At 41.2% G+C, this 24,664-nt stretch overlaps 1 protein-coding gene and 1 pseudogene across 1 annotated transcript; one reads left to right on the top strand and one right to left on the bottom strand.

Annotated features, from left to right (window-relative positions):
* Positions 1–1,600: 1,600 nt before the first annotated feature.
* Positions 1,601–17,524, bottom strand: LOC118650724 (annotated as a pseudogene).
* A 50-nt stretch (positions 17,525–17,574) lies between these two features.
* LOC118650725 (taste receptor type 2 member 10-like) lies at positions 17,575–18,474 on the top strand. Its single transcript, XM_036299027.1, has one exon. It carries the CDS (start codon positions 17,575–17,577, stop codon positions 18,472–18,474), a length of 900 nt encoding a protein of 299 aa, XP_036154920.1.
* The last annotated feature ends 6,190 nt before the right edge of the window (positions 18,475–24,664 follow it).

Consider the following 24,664-nt stretch of genomic DNA (forward strand, 5'->3'; position numbering starts at 1 on the left):
TTTCAATATTTTACTGTTGATGCATAGTAAATTGTTTGGCCCATCTAAGAATGGATTAAGAATTCAATTTGAATTTATTTTTGAACAAAGGAAAAATAACATTGATGAAAATCATGCATAAAATCAGAAGATCAAGTTGGTAAGTAGAACCTCAGCATCACATATATATTTTTCATCTACTCAGTTCAAAATGATTTAGTTTCAGCAAAACATGATTTATTATATTGAATTAAAATCATTAACGTTTTATTGGTTTTGAAAATTTGTGCATTTTCAACTTGTATTTTCTTTATAGTTAGTAAAAGGGTACTAAGCATGTAGCACTTAAATGTCATTTTATGTTTCTACTAGAGGCCTGGTGCACAAAATTTGTGCATGGGAGGGGGGTCCTCTCAGCCCAGCCGCACCCTCTCCAATCCAGAAACCCTCGGGGGATGTCTGACTGCTGGTTTAGGCCTGATCCCGCAATCCAGGACCACTAGCTCCTAACCAGCCATTAGACTGAACCATCTAAGATGTCTCAGATGAGTCTTCAGATGCCTCTGCTCCCAGCCTTCATCTGATGACAACTAAATGAAAGGCCACATTAAGAGTTGCCTGGCCAAGCCCAGGTGATCTGCAGAACTATGAGAAAATGTAAGCTCCTGTTTTAATCCACTCATTTTGAGGGTCGTTTGTGAGGTAAAAATAGACAGAGTAGATGGAGAAAGGAATAAAAAAATTTCATCAACTTAATTCCAAAGCACAATGCAGCATGCAGATGATGTTTTATTGAGTTGTACACTTGAAACTTGTATGGTTTTATGAACCAATGTCACCACAATAAATTAAATAAAAAATAATTTAACAAATAAATAAATGCCTGTATGACCAAATAAATAAATAAACTCAAAGCAAGAAAAGAGAACAAAAAGAAAAGAGGAAATGATAACTAATAGAACACTGTTTTTACTGGTATAAACAAGTCCAATGTTATCAGAAATTGCCATAAATTTAAATAAATTGATTTTACTTCCTATCAAAAGACAGAGTTTCATATTAAATAAGAAAAAAAAATTATATTCTGTTTAAAACGCTAATGACAGATGAACTGAAAGGCCCACATCTTTAATGCCAAAAAAAGAAAAAAAGTTTCCATGGGAATTATGAGACTGAGGTTAGATGCATAGATTGCACGCCAAGGTTCTGAAAATTCCCAGCTCTATACCTTACTCTGTAATGTAGTGACTTACACTACAAAAGCTTCATAATCAGCAGTACAGGGGTTGCTCATTTCACCTGCATGCTGGAGTCTTTTATTGTGGTGAAAACTGGTGTTCGAGGTTCCTATTTCACCATTCAGATTTGTAAATCAAATGAAGCAGCTCCTTGGGAGAGGAGAAAGAATATTCATTCAAAAAGAGTGAAAATTAACCCATGCCTTTATTTACATGTTAGCAAATGAGAATTAGATCTTTCAGTCATCTCTCTCCACATAGAATAGTACAGTTTGTAGCTGACCGCCTGGACCAAGACTGAAAATTCTTAGCAGAGCAGGTGGAAACGTTCAGTGAGTGTTATAGAAAGTGATTCCAGGGTCTTAACTGCAGATTTCTGGGTTTCACAGCTGAAAGGAAAAGCCACAGTAAAACACAAGGAGAAGAATACTGCATGATTAACTAGATTATCTATGTCCTTATCTAGCAAATCATCTGGAAATTGGTCACTCAACAAACAATAGATCAGAATTTCCTCTTTGAAGCCATGTTGGAGAAAGTTTTTGTGATTATAACAAGTGGGGGATTTTTAATAGGAATTTTGGGGAATGGATTCATTGGACTCACAAATTGCATTGCCTGGGCTAGAAATCGGAAGTTATGCTTGGTTGACTTCATTCTCACCAGTTTGGCCTTCACCAGAATCAGCCTTTTGTGGCTAACAATTGTCAATTTGTTTTCAGTGCTGTCCTATCAGGAAATCCCTGCTACTATGGAAGGAAACCTTATTTGTTCTAGTTTCTGGATACTGGCCTCTCACCTGAGTACTTGGTTAACTACTTGTCTCGCTGTCTTTTATTTCCTGAAGATCGCCAATTTCTCCTCACATTCTTTTGTTTGGCTAAAATGGAGAATTAACAAGGTAGTTTTCATGCTTCTGCTGGTATCTTTGCCCTTCCTGTTCCTGAGCCTTCCTTTGCCGTATCATTTTGGTATCATCTGGTATCATTTCCCCCCAAAACATGAGGGAAATACGACTGAGTTATTCAATGTGAGTACGAGTAAAAATTTAGATCAGATTATCATGGTCATGCTTGGGTCCCTCCCTCCTTTCTCTGTTTCCTTCATTTCCTTTTTCCTGTTGCTGCTTTCTTTGTGGAGACACACAAAACACGTTGAGCTCAACATTAAGAACTCCAGAGATGCCAGTATGGAGGCCCACACCAGAGCAATGAAAACTGTGTTTTTCTTTCTTGTGCTCTCTGCACTGCAGCAATTTGCCTATTTCATGACATTTGGGGGATACTTTTTGCAACAGAACAAGCTGGTTGTGATGCTTGGTTATATGATAGGAATTTTATATCCTTCAGGGCACCCATATGTTGTGATTTTTGGAAACAGCCAAATGAGGAAAGCCTTCTTGTGGATTCCTTGGTACCTGAAGCGAGGCCTGAAAAGAAAGGTACTCTCGGCTACATAGGAAGGCCTGCAAGAGAAGTCAGTAAGACGTCTTCGTGGAATCTGCTTTGCTTCATCGGAGTCTTCAATTTGTGTGTGTAATATATCACTGAGCATCATCTTTCTAGACCTGGATAGAACTCTGATCTAGTAACTAGGAAAAAAATATGAAGAGAAAATATTATCTTTCTGAGCTGTTAAAACCTATATATATATATATGTATATATGTATATATATGTATATATATATATAAATGTATATATGTGTGAATATAAATATATACATCTACAGAAGTGAGATGTCAAAAATTAAACAAAAGTCAACAAAATTGAATGGGTGGGTGTAGTAAGATCTAACAGAGAGAAAAGTTAAACAGAAAAAAATATTCAAAAACCACCTGTAAATCACTATTATTAACATGGAGTCATTCACAAAAGTCAGTAGGTCAATATGGATGGACATGTAAACTGTCATTCAGGATTCCCAATTCATATTAATGTGTTAGTACCTAAAACTATTTAGTTCCTTTAGGTAACCACCTCGTCTCTGTCATAATACAAATTTAGCCATTAAATTCATGTTTTGGTCATCTTTTACACTAAATTGTATTTTTGAGTATTTTTGTCACCAATGTAACTGCAGAAATGAGATAGTCTACAATTCATTGAAGCTGTTAAAATCCTTTTGTAATAGCCAGTATAGCTGGAAATTTGGTTGTAATAAAACCCTACATAATAAAAGCCTATATAATAAAAGCCTAAAATGCAACTGCTCGCTATGATGTGCACTGACCACCAGGGGACGCGTGGAACATGGCAGATGTTGGCGATGTGGCCCTGGCAGTGGGCAGCAGTGGAGGCACTGCCAGCCCCAATAAGCCCCAATGAGAGCGGGACTGCGGCGGGATGGTGGAGCAGGTGAGTGGGTGGTGCCAGGCCAAGGCAGGTGCAAGCGGGGACCTGATCTCCCTGCCGATCATTTCGCAGATGGCGACCAGCAGCCGGCAGGCCCTGATCACCTGATTTGGGCCGGCCCAGTCTGGGATGAAGAACTGGGGATGGGTGGTGGCAACCAACTTCCCACGACGACCAGGTGGGGGGTTGTGACCTCTCGCAGGCTACCTAGGGGTGGGGGTGACGGGGACGGAGGTGCAGTGAGAATACGGGGTGTCGGCTGAGCTCACTCTCACTCCTCCTGCTACCCTCCCCCTGGACGCCAGGGCTCGAGTGCCGGGGAAGCTTCCATGCTCAGGTGCTGGGCGACCGAGAGGAGCCCGCCTGCACCTATGTGGCCTCTTCCGGGTGAGCCGGGCCACAGCCACCAGGACTGCAGGGGCCGGTCAGGCACCCTGTGGGTTGGCACAGGAGCCAGTCTGTGAGGCTGGCTGGGAGACAGCGTGCTGCCCGCTCGGCTTCTGCTGGGTGGCCCAGAGTCCCACACTGTGCCCCAGCCCGCAGTGTTCGGACATGCTCACCACATCTCCACGTGTGGACTCGCGCACCATGACTTAAGTGGAGGGGGTCATGCGGGGGCCCAGGGCCCAGCTGCTGTCCAAAGCCCAGAGGTCAGCTGGGACCTGCCCTTTCACGCCAGATGCTCATGCTTGGAATGCCAGCCAGGCCTAGGGACTGCACCTGTGCACAATTGTGTGCACCAGGCCTCTAGTATTGTATTGTCATATCTAGAATGCACATCAAAATACCCATAAAGAAGTGTGATGAGTAAAGATATATTGGCTATACATTAAAAATTGCTCAAAGTGGGTAAGGGGTACATTAGATTTATTGTATTGTTTGTTTTCTTTACATTTATATCTATTGAATATTTTTCATAATAAAAAGTCAAATAAAAGTTATTAAAATGGAAATGTTCTTTGTTTATATCTCAGTTTTTTCCTATCATAAAATGTAGATATGAAAGAGGAAAAACATTAAGTGCAATAAATAAACTAATTTCTTGGAAATGTTTGTTTTATAAGTCATGCCTGGTAAGCTAAAGCTATAAACATGTCTTTAGATCATTTTCACTACATTTATATATGCACAATCCCCAATACTTACCTTAAGGAGGATTCCTCCAATGAAAATCAGAAGAGTGGTGCAAATGCAGACAAGACCACTATATTATACAAAAAAATTCAGAATTTGCCACTTTCTTATGCCATCCTCCCAAGATGGGGACATTATAGGAAAGGGATGAAGTCTCTGATTAGTTTCATATGGTGCTACAAATCACAGAGTCAAGAAGAGACTACTTGGGCCCTCGCCGGTTTTGCTCAGTGAATAGAGTGCTGGCCTGCTGACCAAAGGGTCCTGGGTTCTTTTCCAGTCAAGGGCACTTACCTTGGTTACAGGCTCCTTCCCAGTCTGGGCCCTAGTCAGGGCGCATGAGGGAGGCAACCAATCAGTGTGTTCCTCTCACACTGATGTTTCTCTCTGTCTTTCCCGCTCTTTCACTCTCCCTAAATATCAATGGAAAAATATCCCCATGTAAGGATTAACCAGAAAAAAAAAGAGAGAACACTTGGTAGGAATTTTCATTTTCTGTTGAAGATTTTATTCTCAAGGAAGCACCTGCAAGTTTCTTGATAACTAAGGGTTTCCCATGAAACGAAACAAAGGGCTGGCTGTTTAAAGCTTGTTTACTATAGATTTTTTGAGAATGAAAAAGTGAGAAAGAGAAGGAATGAAAGGGAAGATAGAGGCAACTGGACCCCAAGAGTGAGCCCTATTCTGGGTCCCTCAGCCCAGCCTGCACCCTCTCCAATCTGGGACCCCTCAGGGGATGTTTGACTACCGGCAGTCAGACATCCCTCTCGCAGTCTGGGACCACTGGCTCCTAACTGCTCACCTGCCTGCCTGCCTTCCTGATCACCTCTAATGGCCTCTGCCTGACAACCCCTAACCACCTCTGCCTGCTGGCCTGATCACCCCTAGTTGCTCCCCTGCTGACCTGATCACCCCTAAAGGCTCCCCTGCCTGACTGGTCACCCCTAACCGCCTCTGCCTGCTGGCCTGATTGACCCTAACTGCCCTCCCCTGCTGACCTGGTCACCCCTAACCGCCTCTGCCTCGGCCCCCACCACCATGGCTTTGTGCGGAAGGACGTCCAGATGGATGTCCAGAAGATGTCCGGTCTAATTAGCATATTACCCTTTTATTAGTATATTTTCCATCAAATTCAAGAAAACAGTACTATGAAAGAAGAGAACAAATATGAGATACTATAACAGCAAAAACATATAAAAAGGGAAATTGAACAAAATAAAACCAGTGCCATGGAAACATGGAGCAGACCGACAGCTTTCAGAGGGGACTGGATAAAAGAAGGTGAAGAGATTAGCCAAAGAACATATATGCATACCCATGGACACAGACAACAGTGTGGTGATGGCCAGAGGGAAGGGGGCAAAGGCTGGGTGGAAGTGGGCAAAAAGGAGAAAATGGGAACATCTGTAACAGGGTCAACAATAAAAATAAAGTTATTTTACAAAAGGGAAATTAGAAAGGGGCAAACAAACAAACAAAAAAAGCTGAATAAAATGGGAAACTAAACTAAACACAACAGAATCTTAAAAACAATACATTATGGTATACAATTATTAATATTATAGATCAAGGGTCAGAAAATATAGCCTTATAGGACCTTAACTTAAGATTAATAAAGGAGCATTGTTAGAATATGGTAGCAATTAAACACATGGACTTTGTCTACATTTTAAAAAATATCCAAAGGTAATAAAAAATATTGACCAGTTACCAGCCTACAAAACAAAACCCAACCTTTACCCTTCCCCAAAATACAGAAATGTTAAGAATAAAACATGCACATGTGCACTTGTGTATATCCTTAATTTGAGTATATTTTACATTTCAATGAATACTTGATTAAAATCTTTGTTGACTGAAATTTTGTTGAATGAATACTACAAATCTTCTTGAATTCTATTTATAATTCTTTAAAGACAATGTTTGAAAAGATACTAAATCTATAAATATTTGAGAATATACTTACATTATTTATAATCATTTGTTTCCCAATTTAGAAACATTATTTCTGATGTTATTCAAATCTTCCATTTATCTTTCAGTTAAATCTTCTACATTTAAATAGATCATTTCTAGGCTGATTACTCATTTGCATGTATTTTTCCTGTTTTATTCTCTTTTTGTACACTTAGAAAATATTTTTATATGAATTTGTTAGGATTTTACTAATGTAATCTAACGTAATTATACATTGCTCAGCAACATTGAGAATATGGTTTACATGTGCATCTTCCAAAATTTATCAAGACTTCCTTTGTGATCTACAGCATATTTAATACTAGTGTTCATTCCACTTTCCTGGAATCATTCTCTCATTTGGGAAAGCAAGAATATATGTAGTTTTATGGAGGGGAGTATAAGTTGCATAAGATATGTATAGTTTTGACTTTTGCAAACATTTTTAGTTCATAGTTTTTTGCCTATTGCCAACATGCTTTAATGCAAAGAAAACAACATAAATATTTTCAAACACACATATAGATAATTGTTTATCAACATAGAAGCTGAAATCGTATATCAATGGTTCTCAACCACTGTGATTTTTGACTCCTCCTAGGACATTTGTCAAAGTCAGAAGACATTTTAGTAGTCACAGTTGGGGAAGTGCTACTAGCATCTTGTGACCAGGGATGCTGCCAAATGACCTACAATTAAAACAATGAATTATTTAACCAAAAATGCCAATGTCTGAGATTGGGAAACCCTGCAGTGCACAGTTGGAAACATCATAAACTTCAAGAGAAGGGGAATTATTAAGAAGTCAACATAAAAATAATTGACTCTTAAACAATCATGATAGAGAAACATATTAATATGAGAAAATGACAATTATATGTTTCTTCGTAGGAAATTATTCCACATGTTTCTCACAAAGTATGTAAAACTTCAAAGTTGTAAAACAAAATGTTGACAATGGCTCTTTTAAAAAAGCTTTTTGGGTGATTTCCAAGTTTCTGCATAGATCATGACTATTGAATATTTTTAAAGTTATTTTAAAATTTTCCTTTCCAAAGTAGTTTTCAGATGCCTGAGATTTATTTACCATGAAAGCTATACCTACTTTGCATAAAATTTTGGTTCCTGGTAAAATGGAAATTCTCTTTATGTCTGTATTTGTGTGGCATTTGTATCTTATTTGTGTAGTAACCCTGGAAGTGAGTTTTCTTTAAAAAGAGAATAGAGAAAATTGAAGGGTTTTGGTAAAGTTAAAATAAAATGTTCCTTTAACCAAGAAAAAAAAATGAGATATTCAAATTAATGAATACAAATTATATAAGTAGTTAGTAAAGCTACACAACTCTAAAAACCCTGTTATCTTCCTAAAAGTCCCTTCTCTCATTCTAACCTCTGGTAACTCAATGAGTATTTAAAAGTGTTTTGTTTGCTTTTTAATTTTCAGTAAGTTAGGTTTTTCTTTAGTTATCTTTTTGTTACTTAAATTTTTCCTAGTTTTATTGAAATATTATTGATATGTTATTGATATATAAAAATAAATATAAGGTATATAATGTAATGATTAGATACATGTATATATTGCAAAATGATTACCACAATAAAGATTAGTAAACATCTCTACCTTTCACATAGTAATTGTGTGTGTGTGTGTGTGTGTGTGTGTGTGTGTGTGTGTGTGTGGTGATAACATTTTAAGATCTACTCTCTAAGCAACTTACAAACATATGATACAGTGTTGTTACTTATAGCCATTATGCTGTACATTAGACACCCAGAACGTAATCATCTTATACCTGAGACTTTGTACCCCTTTATTAAAATCTCTCTATTCCTGGAGCCCTGGAAACTACCATTCTACTCTCTAATTTTATGATTTGACTGTGTTAGATTCCCCATATAAGTGAGAACATGCAGTATTTGGCTTTCTCTGGCTGGCTTATTTTACTTAGCATAATGCCCTCAAGGCCTATCCATGCTGTTGCTAAAGGCCAGATTTCCTTCTTTCTCATGACTGAATAATATTTATATATATTATATATCACATCTTCTTTATCCATTCATCTGGTGACAGACAGAATGTTTCTATTGTGAATAATGCTACAGTGAACATGGGAGTGCAGATATCTCTTCCAGACAGTGTTTTTATTTCCTTTGGATAAATACCCAGAAGTGGGATTGTCCTATTTTTAAAATTTTGAGAAACCTCCGTACTGTTTTCCAAATTAGTTGTACCAATTCACATTCCTACCAACAGTGCACAAGAGTTTCCTTTTCTCCACATCCTCAGCAGCGTTCATCATCTCTTGTCTTTTTGATAACAGCCATTTTATCAAGTGTGAGGTGATATCTCATTGTGATTTAGATCTGCATTTTGCTGATAATTAATGATGTCGGTTATTGAATTTGATGTTATCAGTTTGTACTTAGGGAACATACTCTGAATGTTTTTACTCATGTAACTCTTGTGGGATTTTTTTTAGCCTCACATATGGTCAATTCTGGTAAAAAAAAAATAGTTTATGTGTACTTGAAAAGTATATAAATTATTCCATTGTTGGATACATCAAGTTTGTTAATTGTATTGTTCAGATTTTCTTTGTCGTTATTGATTTTGAGTCCATGTGCATTATGAGCTCTTAAGTTATATATTTTAAAGGCTTTCATCTGATTATAGATTTGCCTTTTCTCTTTACAAGAAAAGAGAAAAGGGTGGGGCAGGGGGGAGGCAGCTAAGCTCAGTACATGCGTACCCAAGGCCAGAGGCACTACAAAAAAGTGGGTGAAGTTGTAAGAGATTTAAGAGCTTAGAGAACATAGTCTCATGGGGCCAGCACATTTCATAAGATTGAAATATGGAACAATTTCCTGAAAAAAAGGAGCATGGATAGGATTTATACATGAGAAACCCATGGTTTGTAACATTAAAAAATGTAGTCTGTAGTCTAGGAACCCCAACACAATGGGGAGGGACAGTAAGAAGAAAGAAAGGAGGAGATTAAGGTCCAGGGATTGGCAAAGCCCACAAAATCCTTATATTCAAACTGATTCTATAATCCTATAACCCAGTAGCCAAATTTAGGTTAATATCTAGCGTAACCTTGTTAAAAACTATTAATGTTACGTTTTGCACAATATACTCCCAAGATCCAGGAGCATTTCTCTGACACATCTACCTCCCAGTAATGCTTCCCTGATGGAATAAACGGTGAGTGAGCCCAGGACATTGCAATCCTTACAATCGTCTTCCCGAGAAGCGAATGGCTCCTATACAATGATCTTCCAACCTAACACTAGCAAAAAAACCAGAAAAGGAATAACCCTAGACATGATATTAGGAGAAGATGATTTTAACACGGCTCAGGAGCAAATGAATATGCCCACAGAGGCACTTACCAAAGTAACCAGTTGTGCAGTAAATGCCTGGAAATCCCTACCTTATACAGCAGGAAAAACAACCACCCTTACAGAGGTTAAACAGAAGGTCGAGGAACCATATCAGGATTTCCTTTCTCGCCTCATACAGGCAGTCAAGAGAGTAATCAATAACAAAGAGGCAGCCGATATCCTAATCAAACAACTGGCTTTTGAAAATGCTAATAATACCTGTCAGGCTTTATTAAGGCCGATTCGCAGAACAGGAACTATAAATGATTTTATAAAACAGTGTGCTGATGTAAGTCCAGCATTTATACAGGGTGTAGCTATAGCTGCAGCTCTCAAAGGGGAGACATACCCTCAATATGTACAGGGTATAGGACAAGCCAGCAATAATACAGGTAATAAAAGAAATATGAACTGCTACTCTTGTGGCTTATCTGGGCACTTTAGCAGAGAATGCCCAAATAAAAATAATAATACTCAGGCCAGATGGCAAGCTCCTCAACAGCCTGGAAATACATTAGGGAATAATATTAATCCTCCAAAAACCATTTGTCCCCGATGTCAGAAAGGATTCCATTGGGCAAAGGAATGTAGATCAAAATACCATAAAAATGGTCGGCCTTTAAACTCTACAAATAGCTCCCAAGGAGGTTATATCCCATCACCTCAATTGGAAAACTTGAGAAGGGGCCAGCCCCATGCCCCTGCAATAATAGGGGCATCAACCCTCAACCCCTTTGCAAATTTCAATCAGTCAGTGACCTCTTCAGGGCAACCCCAGGCAGTGCAGGATTGGAACTCCACTCAACCACCCATGCAATACTAACTCCAGACTCGCCAGTAGCAGCCATTCCTACAGGAGTGTCTGGGCCGCTGCCTGAGGGAACTGTAGGTTTAATACTAGGACGGAGCTCCACCTCGTTACAGGGGATCTTAGTCATCCCAGGAGTTGTTGATGCAGACTACACAGGAGAAATACAGATTTTACTTTCCCCACCCACCACAACTATACAGATTCAGCCCAACCAGAGAATTGCCCAATTAATCCTGTTACCAATACATAAACTAGGGACAGCCGTTACCCAGGAAGCTAGAGGGGCCGGAGGCTTTGGATCTAGTGATGCAGCATTTTGGATACAAGAAATCCATGCTACTAGACCTACAAAAATTTTACAAATTCAGGGAAAACCAATTGAAGGTCTATTGGATACAGGAGCAGATGTTTCCTGCATAGCAGGGAAGGATTGGCCCTCTTCATGGTCCACGCACACCACCTCCACTTCCCTAGTAGGACTAGGCAAGGCATCTAATGTAAAAAAGAGTTCTCAGATTTCAACTTGGGCTGATGAAGATCAACATTCAGGAACATTCTGTCCCTATGTAATTACGACTATCCCCTTTACATTATGGGGAAGAGATATCTTGTCTCAAATGGGAGTTTTATTATATAGCCCCAGCGGTGTTTGATTTACTCCTGTTACAAAATATTACAAGAAAATGAGTTTAAATATTCCTCTTCTCATCATGTTCTACAACATACTCTATTTGTACTTAATATACTAAATGTAGATTCTGAGGGAAATTCCCCAATGTACAGGCATTGGAACCCTGATCTAACTAAACCTAAAGCCCTCGTCAAATGGAGAGACTTGCTTACAGCAGCCTGGAAGGGACCTGATGTACTTTTAACCTGGGGGAGAGGATATGCTTGTATATTTCCACAGGACGCAGACTCACCTGTGTGGATTCCAGACCGTCTAGTCCGACCTTATGTCTCACCGCCCTCCATCTCTGCCTCACCATAGCACACCTGACCAGTGCCCGTCTGCAGCAGATGTGCAACCCTGAGCTGGAAAAATCTGTCCATTGGGAGGATCATATGTGCCTCCTTTTTTTTAAAATATATTTTATTGATTTTTTACAGAGAGGAAGGGAGAGAGATAGTTAGAAACATCAATGAAAGAGAAACATCGATCAGCTGCCTCCTGCACATCCCCCACTGGGGATGTGCCCGCAACCCAGGCACATGCCCTTGCCTGGAATCGAACCTGGGACCCCTCAGTCCGCAGGCCGACGCTCTATCCACTGAGCCAAACCGGTTTTGGCCATATGTGCCTCCTTTTTGTGTTTCCACATGTACCAGCTTTGCCCCACATCTCCTTTCCTTTTTCCTTTTTTAAAAAATCTAACTACTTGTTTGCTGGTTCTTAGGCCTTTCTCCTTCTTTCCTGAACACAGCCTTTTCTAGAATCTCCCGACCCCACTGTTCCAGGAAGGGCACCTCCCTTTTATGCCGTGACTAGGGGTGTTTGGTATATGTCCCATACATGGAGTTGTCTTGTGCCAAGAGCCTAACATCCTGGGCTGAGAAAGCCCTGTTCCGGGACTCTCCTTTGTCCTGTATTGGCCCCTCTTACCCTTGTGTCAAGAGGGACCCTCTTCTTACAATCCAATTGCCCATAGCTGTTGCCTGAGCTCTCTGTTCATGCTGAGGTTGAAGCCTCATGGTGGCTGGTACCATGGATCTGTCTCTCACCCAATAGCGTGAGCTGGGCCCTCCCTGGAGAAGAAACCTGGGTTCCCCAAGATATGTGATCAATGCCGGGGCCCCGCCAGCAGGCAAGGGGATCCCAAGGCAGTTGCTGGGCATGGAGGCCAGAGGGACATAGGCTACCAAGGAGACAGAACTGAACCTCACATCACCCTACTTGGCCCAGAGATGGCTGGTAGTCAAAGATGGGTAAGACCCCACAGGGTGGGGCAACCTAAGACAGGCACAGCCGAGGGCCAGTAGGAGAGAACTTGGGGTTCAACAGAGGTGGGGCACAGATCCTCACCCCCCCCAAATGGTTCAGGGGCTTGAACACTCGCCCCTTCTGAGGAAGGTCTCCTGTCCCCATGGCTGCTTCCCGCTTCCCACGCCCAGCTCAGATCGGGACCCAGGTAAAGAAAGAGACTGGCTGACAGCAGCTGCCCTCTCACTGCAACAGGACTTGTTTCCCATTTCTACCTGGGACCACAGGGAAAGGGGAAGCTGAAGGAAAGGGCTGTGTCAGGATGCTGCCTTCTTCCCTTTCTTCTCCCTCTTTTTTCTAAACACTTTCTTGCCTTGTAGTTCTTTTGCTTTCTCTTCTTTTTCTCTCTACTACCCTCCATCTTCCATATCAGCTGACCCAGAGGGCACAGCTTACTCCTCCTCGGACACCGACACCACCATCAACCACGGCCCTGATGGACCCTTTGATGCAGCCCTTCAACTCGCTGACGCTTCGGGAAGCCCGTCGCCAGTGACGCCGCCCGCTAGCCAGACCAACAAAGACAATCAAACCAACAACTTGAGGACAGCTGAAATCCCTTGACTGAAGAGGCTGGCAACCTTCTACAGGAATGGGGCTCCTTGTGCGCTCCATCCACAATGTTTATAGTTATGCTCACTGTCATTGCTTGCCAGTCTTCTTCCGAGTTTTAAACGGCCCAATCTGAGAGGTGGCCACTGATTTGCATGCGCTATCATTTAAAAAATAAAAAAGGGGGAATTTGCCGGAAGCTGGTCCATCCTTGCTGCTTGACACAGTCGCTGCAGGATAGAAACATCTGCACAGCATATGTTTCAAGGGACCTGGCGTATATAGCATACTGTTCTTAATATGTTTGCTCCCCTTAGCGCTGTGTGTTTTAACCAAGGTCACCTCTCCAAGAAAGGTTGTTTCCCCAGGTAGGGATTTTTCCCTGAAGTTAGGGAGGGGATAAAACTCCTTAACTAAGTGCCAGGCGGGTAGTTAATCACTTTAACTACAAACAATCATGCTTAAGCTACATAATCTTTACTCCCTGGAATGGAGATAAGAAACGCCCTAACCTTTGTAATAGAAATTGACAGGATTAAAATCAACTGGTATAAATACGGATGTAACAAGACAATAAACAGCAGAACCTCTCTGGAGATCCAGACCAGAACTTGGCTGGAGATCCTGGCTGGAGATCCTGGCTAGGCTGCTGATCAACTGAACACTGTCTCCCTGTCCTTCCTTCTTCACCGACTCCGTCTACGCCTTTGGGAACCCCTGGACCTTGTCTCGGATTCGCAGAAATCATCATCTGGATTATTCTAGGGAAGGTTGACGGTAATACAACTCTCACATCAGGAAATCTGGAGAGAGTGTCTGGCTTCTTCAGAGTGAAGCTCTTAATCCTTTTTATGATGCCGTTCACATTCTGCAGCATCGCTACTGTGGACCCCTGCAATGGATGTTCTGGATCTGAGATGAGATCCCGCAACAACTGCCTGTGATGGAACAGCATGCTCTCAGCCCGAGCAGGTCAGAGAGATCACCCCCCTCCTCTTTCTCCAGCTTTTGTAGCTCCATCTTTTCCTCACGATCGTGGATTCCTCTCAGTTGTTTAAGATCATCCTGGACATATTTTCTCTTCCAAGAAGTTGTCTCTTCTTTGAGGTCAGCTATCTGTATCTCAGTTTCCTTCTGCTCTGCCCTCAGTGTATACAGAGCTTCCCAGAGCTCATGCTGGCACAACTGGGCAATGTCCTCCTCGAGGCATATGTGGTGACCATGGTGCTCTCGAGACGGCTCACAAAGCCAGCACATGACCTTCCCATGCTCCTTGCAGCAGAGCTGTAGTTTCTCTCTGTGATGCTCACAGAGACATCTCCTCTTGTGAGCTCAACTTTGACTTCCCTAAGCACCTTCACGATGTTGGACGCAGGTTCTCAGGCTGGTAACTGATCCGGCACACAGGGCAGCTACTTCCTTTTGGGCTGATCATGGACTCTGTTGTTTGCAGTGATGCAGGCTTGGCAGAAGCTGTGCCCATATTCCAGGATCATGGTGGTATTTTTTGTTTGTTTGTTTGTTTGTTTGTTTGTTTTTAGGAGATCCAAGCAGATGGGGCAGGTCACCTCCTTCTTTATGTTCACCAGGATTCCCAAGCCATCGCAGCTGCTCCCCTTCTCCTTCCTACCTGTTCTGATATGAGACTCCTCTTGCTCACTGATCTCTGCTTATTCTGGAGTTTCAGCATGAGGAGCAGAGGTGGTGAATCCTTGCCTGAGGTCCTCAAAGAGGATCTTCTATAATTATACTTTTATTTCTATAAGTTTTGTCCCTAAATTTCCCATTTCTTTCTGACAGTCTCTTATTGCTATTCTCTGAAATTACATTATTTACTTTTTTAAAGTAGTTCATGCAAAGCTCTTATAGCTACAGATATTCTTATCTGTCAGTTTTAGTATTGGCAACCCATGTGAAGTCCATGTTTGCTGCTTGTTTATGTTTGTTTTGCCTTGCTAACTATCGTTCATAGTTTATTTCTATGTTTGATGCTATTTCATTTTAAGGTCATTAATTCATGGTAGTCATGCCAATATAAATTGGAAAAGTTCTTTTCTCTAAAGCTCAGTTTATTTATTTTAAAAATGAAGTTAATAATAGTACCTATTTTAAAGGTTTGTTGTGATGTTGAAATAAGATAATAACCATAAAGTGCTTAGCACAGTGCTGGGAACATAATAAAGGCTCAATAAATGTTATATTTATTTGTTAAATTTCAAATTTTGGACAATATTTGATTTAAGTGATTGTTTCTGCTTCCTCCATTAGAATGTAAATTACATGAATCACACAAGCTTTGGGTTTCTGTCTACCATTATATTCCCTCAGTGTCTAAAAGAGAGCTTGGTATATTTAGACACTCAGTGAAATACTTGTTGAATGAATGAATGAATGAATGGATGGATGCCATCAACATGAAATACAGTAAATGAAGGGATTATTTCTAAGAGTCTTTCATGTCAACATAATCTACATTCATGAATGGAATAACTATTAAAAATACAGCAATAATTTTGTGAGATAAATTTTGTGAAATTTTCTATACCCGGTTGATCTTGAATTTTAATTACAAATTAAAATAAAATATATTGCCCTAAACAGTTTGGCTCAGTGGATAGTCGGCCTGGGGACTGAATGGTCCTGGGTTTGATTCCAGTCAAGGGCATGTGCCTCAGTTGCAGGCTCTGGTCAGGGACCTGGTCGGGGCACTTGCATGGGGCAACCAATTAATGTGTTTAACTCACATCAATATTTCTCTCTGGTTCTCCCTCTCTCTTCCACTTTCTCTAAAAAATCAATGGAAAAATATCCTTGGATGGGGATTAAAAAAAGAAAAAGATAAAATATCTATATATATAAAAAGCCGGTGACCAGAACACCATAATGACCAGAATGACCAGTTTCTATGATGCCCACTGCAGCCAGCCAATTTGCAGGATCAGGGGGTGGGGCCATCCAGCCCTGCCCGTGATTGCCCCCCATCCCAATGGGGGCGGGGCCAGCTGGCCAACCTCCTGAAGCCCCTCCCCCAGGCAGGCCCTGCCCCTGATCACGCTCCCCTACCCCAACAGGGGGTGGGGCCAGCCGGCAAATCACTCGCAGCTTCTCCCCCCAGACAGCCTGGCTCTGGTCAGGCCCCGATCGGGGCAGGATGGCCAGCCAACCTCCTGCTGTCTCCTCCTCCTGACAGGCCCTCCCTGATTGGCCAATGGGGGCTGAATCAGCCAGACCCCACCCATGCACAAATTCGTGTACTGGGCCACCAGTATTGAATAATATGGCAAAATGGTTTCTTGTACCTATCTTAACACAAAGTGCCAATAGTTCAGTGTCTAGCTCTAGTCTAGCCAGTTTGACTCAGTGGGTAGAGCGTTGGCCTGCAGACTGAAAAGTCCCAGATTCAATTCCGGTCAAGGGCACATGCCCGAGTTGTGGTCTTGATCCCCAGTAGGGAACGTGCAAGAAGCAGCTGATTAATGATTCTCTCTCATCATTAATGTTTCTATCTCTCTCTCCCTCTCCCTTTCTATCTGAAATCAATAAAAATATATTTTTAAAAATAGTTCAGTATCTAGGTAAATATTTTTTAATTTAAATTCTTTATTGTTTAAAGTATTACATATGTCTCCTTTTTCCCCCTTGACCTCTCTCCGCCCTCTCCCACTCCCCAACACTGGCCAGTGTCTAGGTAATTGAGTCATAATCTATTGTCCTCTTTATATTATAACTTTAAGTGTGCCCTGCCTGAATTAACATGAGATTAATAATGATGTTAGTGGTGATATTGAAAAATATGAAGAAATACAATTTTTGTTTCTGTTGTGTTTTGTTTCCTAGAGATATGTGTTTGGTACTCCTGCTCCACAATTCAGGTTAACAAATGCAAAATAGTCTCAGGCAGACAAGTAAAACCCATTAAGCAAACTTTCATTTGCATGTTAACAAATTGTAGCTGCGCCTTCAGGCGGGACGCATTCTCTAGATGAGCTAAGTTTTACACATAAAAGTGGAGGGGTCTCTATGAAGATATTTCAGATTCCATCAAAAGCATTACTGGGGCACTTTTAAATCTTTATGTAATGAAAGAAAAGAAAATCATTCTTCCAACAACCAGCCAATATATACCTCATCCTGCATCAGGTAATCTAAAATATATGTAACAGAAACAATATTAGGACTTGGCAGCTATGCTAAGTATAGCGGAAGGCCTCCTCATTTTTATAGCAGTTGGTGAATCAATACTGGGGGTTTTAGGAAATGGATTTATTGGACTTGTAAACTGCATTGACTGTGTCAAGAACAAGAAGTTTTCTGTAATTGGCTTGATTCTCATTGGCTTAGCTACTTCGAGAATTTTTCTGATATGGATAATAATTACAGATGGGTTTATAAAGATACTCTCTCCATATATGTACTCCTCTGGAAACCTAAAAGAATATATTAGTTATTCATGGATAATTATAAATCACTTAAGTATCTGGTTTGTCTCCAGTCTCAGCATCTTCTATTTCCTGAAGATAGCCAATTTTTCCCACCACATTTTTCTCTGGTTGAAGCGTAGAATCAACAGAGTACTTCCTCTTCTGATGGGATTGATGCTTATTTCATGGTTATTTATTTTCCCACAACTTGTTAAGATTATGAATGAGTATAAGATAAATAATGGAAACACAACCCGGCAGCGCGACATACCTAAAAGTGAATACATTGCTTACCAAATTTTGCTCAACCTGGGAGTCATTTTCCTCTTTACACTGTGCCTGACTTCATGCCTCTTGTTAATCGTTTCTCTTTGGAGACACAACAGGAACATGCAATCCAGTGCCCGAGGTGTCCGAGACCCCAGCACAGAAGCACATGTGAGAGCAATGAAAGTGTTGATATCTTTTATCATCCTCTTGATCTTGCATTTTATAGGCATTGCCATAGAAATAGCATGCTTTTCTGTGCCAGAAAACAAATCGCTGTTTATTTTTGGTATGGCCACCGCAATCACCTATCCCTGCGGTCACTCATTTCTCCTAATTCTAGGAAACAGCAAGCTAAAGCAGGATTTTCCGAAGGTACTACGGCCTTTCAGTAGCTAAACTAATATTTCAGCTGGGGAAAGGAGAAACCGCTCAGAACTCCACAGTCAGGCCTGGGAAGAAATGGACGCTCAATGAGAATAATCCGGCGAAGAAACGCCTGAAGATATTTCACTTGCACCACATTCTTGCATTGGCTTTAATTGCGTTACAGAACATCACTAAAATCTCCCATAATTATTTCGATGACGTCTCAGGAAATTTCATTCTTCAAGGAGATTGTAACCTCACACGCAAATTCCGTGGTTCAGTCAGCTTCCTCACCCTGCGACTTCTTCCCACACATCTCCCAGAGGAAAAAAACAGCATGGAGACTATTCACGGCAAAGATGATGGTGGTGGAATAAGCATCTGAAACCAGACTCTTCACCGTGCTTTACCTGACTTCCCTGAAGCACTGGCACTCTGTCACCAAGAGACCCAAACAAAAAGAAATAAAAATAAACAAAGTGATGATCAACCTTGACATTGAAAACATGGATGTGAGAGACAGAGACACGGGTGCTTCTTTGAGTTTGCAATTTTAATTCTTTAAAAGGTTAATTTTATTTTGACTGTTTAAATCTTAATCCTAATGTGTTTTGTTTGTGTGTGTGTGTGTTTTTTACTGGTGTGTGTGTGATGTAGTATCAGTAGTCATATCACCAGGTGTGGTTCTGTTGAAAATAGCTCAGGAAGCTGAGACTACTTGGGGGAAAGGGATCAGAGCACTAATAAAATCAGGTTTTATATCCTTCAGATCTACCGATTTGACATGAAGCAAAATCATGAACCAATTAGAGTCGAGGAAAGAAGCTGCTAGAAGGATACATCCAAAGGACTCCACATAGTCACTGAGTTATGCCAAGAACACAAACTGACTCAGGATAGAATCAGTATGAAGGATGAACTGTTCTGCTTTAGGATTTTTTACACACACACACACACACACACACACACACACACACACACATTCATATGCATAAACTTGCACTCAAAGACATATTTCAAATGCTGATTGTTACAGTGACTATTTATATCCAAACCAGGATGTGAACCAAGTGGACTTATTTTGGCAACTTGCAAAAGTTCATTGCCTTATACTTACAACCTGATGCCTGTAAGATTTCTAAATATAAAGGCTTAATTCATTTAATAAATATTTTTAAACACTAACTCATGTGCTGAGAATATAATACTAAACAAGATCCCAGTATAATGGGTAATATATTCTTGTAGAAAAACAAATAAGTAGAAAACAATAACTTAATTATATTTGTTTTGGGGAGAGAAAAACAAAAGTATGCTAAGCAAATAACATGATTTGGTCCTGAGAGTAGAAATGATGTCATTGAGGTTGAGATAGTTTAGTTTAAGATCTGACAATTGCATAAGAGTATGGTGTACAGAGCAGGAGAAATTTGAGGCGGGGAAGCAGCATTTGTGTAGGTTTTTAGGCTAGAAGGAGTATATAGCATTCCAGGAACAGAGAATCCAATGTGACTACTATAGAGAGGGTGACGTATTTTAAGGGAAATTCCAAATTTCATAAATTCCTCCCAGATTGATAAAATGCTCTGCAGAAATAGTTAAACTAATATTTCAGTCGTGAAAAATATCCATCCTCTTCCAAACTCGAAATAATTCAAAGTTATTATATTTAACTAGAGGCCCGGTGAACAGATTGTACACTGGTGGGGGTGTGGCCTGTGAGAATCAGCTCACTGTGGGAGCACCGCTCATCCTGGTCAGCCGAGGGGTGCTCCCACTGTGGTCAGTGCGCATCATAGTGACTGGTCAACTGGTCATTCTGTTAATTCTGCCATTCGGTCGCTGGGCTTTTATTATATAGGATGTCATTATTTTGATTACAAAAACATCTTTTTTAAAAAATATATATATTTTATTGATTTTTTTACAGAGAGGAAGGGAGAGGGATAGGGGGTTAGAAACATCGATGACAGAGAAACATTGACCAGCTGCCTCCTGCATAGCTCCCACAGGGGATGTGCCCACAACCAAGATACATGCCCTTCACTGGAATCGAACCTGGGACCCTTCAGTATGCAGGCCAATGCTCTCTGCACTGAGCTAAACTGGTTAGGGCCAAAAACATCTTTTTAATTTTCATATATTTGATTACTAGTGAGAGTAAGCATTTTACAGAATTATTAGCAAATGGTATAAATTTTTAGAAATTATTTATTTGTTTTCCTTTTATTTTTTCATGCCTATAGTTCTCATCAATAATGTGACACTTTACATATTAACATCATGCTACATACATGTTCTGATCTTTACCTTTATTTGCTGTTTTGTAAATAACTTAGTTCATGGTGTTTGTGAAAATAAAGTGGTAATTTATATGAATTCAAATCTATATGTATCCCTTTATGGTTACTTATACTGCTATTTTTGCAAATTTTGGCTTAGTACATATTCTTTTTATCAATAAAACTCCATTTTTTCTGATAAAATAATATGGTTTATTGCACCTAAAGTTTAAAAAAACACATGAAGGCCTGAAGGAGCAGTTATGTATAGTCGTAACACTCAACTAATTATTAACATGTTTCTACATTGATTTCAAAATAAATTTCATGATAGATATAGGAAGGTATATTGATTAAGAAGCTGTTTTGGCCCTAACTGGTTTGGCTCAGTGGATAGAGCGTCGGCCTGTGGACTGAAAGGTCCCAGGTTCGATTCCAGTCAAGGGCATGTACCTTAGTTGCGGGCACATCCTCAGTAGGAGGTGTGCAGGAGGCAGCTGATCGATGTTTCTCTCTCATCGACGTTTCTAACTCTCTGTCCTTCTCCCTTACCCTCTGTAAAAAAAAAATAATAATAAAAAAATAGCTGTTTTGATTACATTTATATATAAACTGAATGGATAGGTCTCTTAACCATGGATAGTAGGATTTCAGATTTTTATTTTCTTCTTTTAGTATTCTATGAATTTCTAAAAGTCCTATAATTTATGCAATAAATAATGTAGTCAGGGAAATATCCTATCTAAAAAAAGAGAAACATGGTAATTAGCCGTACATCCACTACCCTTCCCATTGGCTAATCAGGGCGATATGTAAATTAACTGCCAGCCAAGATGGCGGCCGGCAGCCAGGCAGCTTGAAGCTAACATGAGGCTTGCTTGCTTCAGTGACGGAGGACCCCAAGGTTCCCCGCCTGCTACTGCCGGCCTCTGAGCTTGCAGTTTGAAACATTGTTACAAATATAGAAGCTAAACAAAACCCCAGAAACCTGCTTTCAGCCAGCCGGGATCTCAGAGCTGGAGTTGAAACAGTGTTTCGATTATAGAGCACAAACAAACCAGATACCTGCTTTCAGCAGCTGAGGCCTCAGAGCTGGAGCCAGAGCTAAAGCTGATCCAGAATAAAAAAAGAAAAAGAAAAAAGGAGCAGTTGGGAGCTTCAGTCACCCGCCAGCCTGAAAACAGCCCTCAGCCCCTCACCCAGACTGGCCAGGCACCCCAGTGGGGACCCCCACCCTGAAGGTGGTGTGACCAGCTGCAAACAGCCATCATTCCCTCACCCAGGCTGGCCTGGCACCAAAGCAGGACCGCCAACCTGATCCAGGACACCCTTCAGGGCAAACCAGCTGGCCCCCACCCATGCACCAGGCCTCTATCCTATATAGTAAAAGGGTAATATGCCTCCCAGCACCGGGATCAGCAGAGCCACGAGGCCTCCCAGCACCGGGATCAGCGTGACAGGGGGCAGCGCCCAAACCACCTGATCGCCCTGTGGCTCTGTGTGTGACAGGGTGCAGCGCCCCAACGGCCCCCCACCGGGCCCTGCTCTGTGTGTGATGGGGTAGAGCCATAACCTCCCCATCGGCCTTGCTCTGAGTGTGAGAGTGGCGGCGCCCCAACCCCCTGATCGGCCCTGCTCTGTGGGTGATAGAGGGCGGCGCCCCCCCCAACGGCCCTTTTCTGTGTGTGATGGGGGAGAGCCATAACCTCCCCATCGGACCTGCCCTGAGTGTGACAGTGGCGGCGCCCCAACCCCCTGATCAGCCCTGCTCTGTGGGTGATAGAGGGCGGCACCCCAATCCCCTGATCCGCCCTGCTCTGTGTGTGACAGGGGGCGGTGCCCCAACTCCCCTATCGGCCCTACTCTGTGAGTGACAGGGGGGAGCTCATCAACCCCCTGATCAGCCATGCTCTGTGCGTGACAGGGGCAAGCTCCCCAAACCCCTGATGGGCCCTGCTCTGTGACAGGGGGGAGCTCCCCAACCCCCTGATTGACCCTTCTCTGTGCGTGACAGGGTATGGAGCCCCAACCCCCCTGATGGGTCCTGCTCTGTGCATGGCAGGGGGCAGCACCCCAACCCCCTGATTGGCCCTGCTCTATGCGTGACAGGGAGTGGAGCCACAACCTCCCCATCGACCCTGCCTTTAGTGTGACAGGGGTGGTGCCCCAACCCCCCAATCGGCCCTACCCTGAGCGTGACTGAGGGTGGCATCGCAACCTCCCAATCACCCTGCTCTGTGTATGACAGGGGGGTGGCGCCCCAACTCCCCAATCGGCCCTGCTCTGAGCCCGACCCGGGGCTGCACCTAGGGATTGGGCCTGCCCTCTGCCACCCGGGAGCAGGCCTAAGCCAGCAGGTCGTTATCTCCCGAGGGGTCCCAGACTGCGAGAGGGCACAGGCCAGGCTGAGGAACCCCCCTGCCCCCCGAGTGCACAAATTTTTGTGCACCAGGCCTCTAGTAATAAAATAAAAGAGAAGTTACATAAATAAAACTGTGTAATTTTCCTTGAGAAAGGAGGGAAAGAGAGTTCCTCAGCATTGTCACAAACTGTCTAATTACTACCTCTGATGTCTGCTGGTTTAGTGTCTAGATTTATTTAGTTTGTTATTTGTGCTGACTCTTGATTATGACCTCTGGGCATCACGTATTTTGTGATTCTATTTTAAATTCAGTTTCATTAACCTTTATCTGTGGAAGTTCTTTGAGGCCAAGTTTATAGTGTACTTTGCTAGACAGGATTTAACATTACTTTTGATGCTGACTGAGGAATCCCCCAATCTTGGACTTCTTTAAATTAAATTTTCAGTTTGCAATTTTACTACAAAGGTAATAAAGGCTACGTAGGTAGTGCAAATTCTGGTCCCAAATATACATATGCACAAGGTAATTATTAGAAATTATCAGAGCAACACACCTCCTTTCCTTCCTTCCTTCAATTCATGTCATGGTTGAGAGGTAGTCCCCTAAAAATTTAGCCTTTTTACATATTTTTATGTATTTTGCACTGGAGATATTTCTTCAGACATCTGGTTTGCCATTTTCTTAAAAGCAAAAGTTAGTTGTTTTTCTCTAGATTGTTTTCAGTCTTTCTTACTTTCTTTTTTTTAGTGTATGTATTCAAAACTGTATATTTCTGCCTAAATATTGCTTTAAATATATTCTACCATGTTGACAAATAGCCCTTATATTGTCATTCAGCTCCAAGCATTTTAAAACATCCTTTGTAATTTTCTTTGAATGCAAGGGTTATTAAACAGAATAATTTTCTAGTTACACGATATATGTAATGGCAATTTTTATATTGAAATTTTATTTTATTGAAGCTGGATCAGACAATATATTTGTATTATAGTTAGCCTAAGATAAGATTTATTTGGCCTAATATATAATATATTTTTGTGAATGGCCTATGTTTTCTTTTTTTTTAATATGTTGGTATTGATTTTAGAGAGAGAGGGGAAAAGAAAGGGAGGGAGAGAGAGAGGAAGAGAGAGAGAAACATCAGTGTAAGAAACATTGATCAGTTGCCTCCCGTACACACCCTTAACTGGGATGGAACCCACAACCTGGGTAGGTGCCCTGACCAAGAATTAAACCAGCAATCTTTCTCATACTGGCCAGGGAGGTCCATATTTTCTTGAAAAAAATGTAATGATGCTAAAGTCAAATTTATATACATTAGATGAACCATATTAATAATATTTTCTCTCCCTATCCATGTTTATTATATGACAATTTGAAATTGATAATTAATAAACATACATTCACAATTATTTGTTCCTGTTCATAATATTTTCATTTGTAGCTGCATTTAACTGGAAGCAATATTGATAATTGTATGTGATTTGGTGATCATTGCCTTTATTATCATTTTTTTTACTGATATTAAAAACCCTCTTTGTCACTCATGCAGGTTTTTGCTTTAAATTTTACTTT

This window comes from Myotis myotis, unplaced genomic scaffold (genome assembly GCF_014108235.1).
Source record: "Myotis myotis isolate mMyoMyo1 unplaced genomic scaffold, mMyoMyo1.p scaffold_m19_p_3, whole genome shotgun sequence".
NCBI classification, from domain to species: Eukaryota; Metazoa; Chordata; class Mammalia; order Chiroptera; family Vespertilionidae; genus Myotis; species Myotis myotis.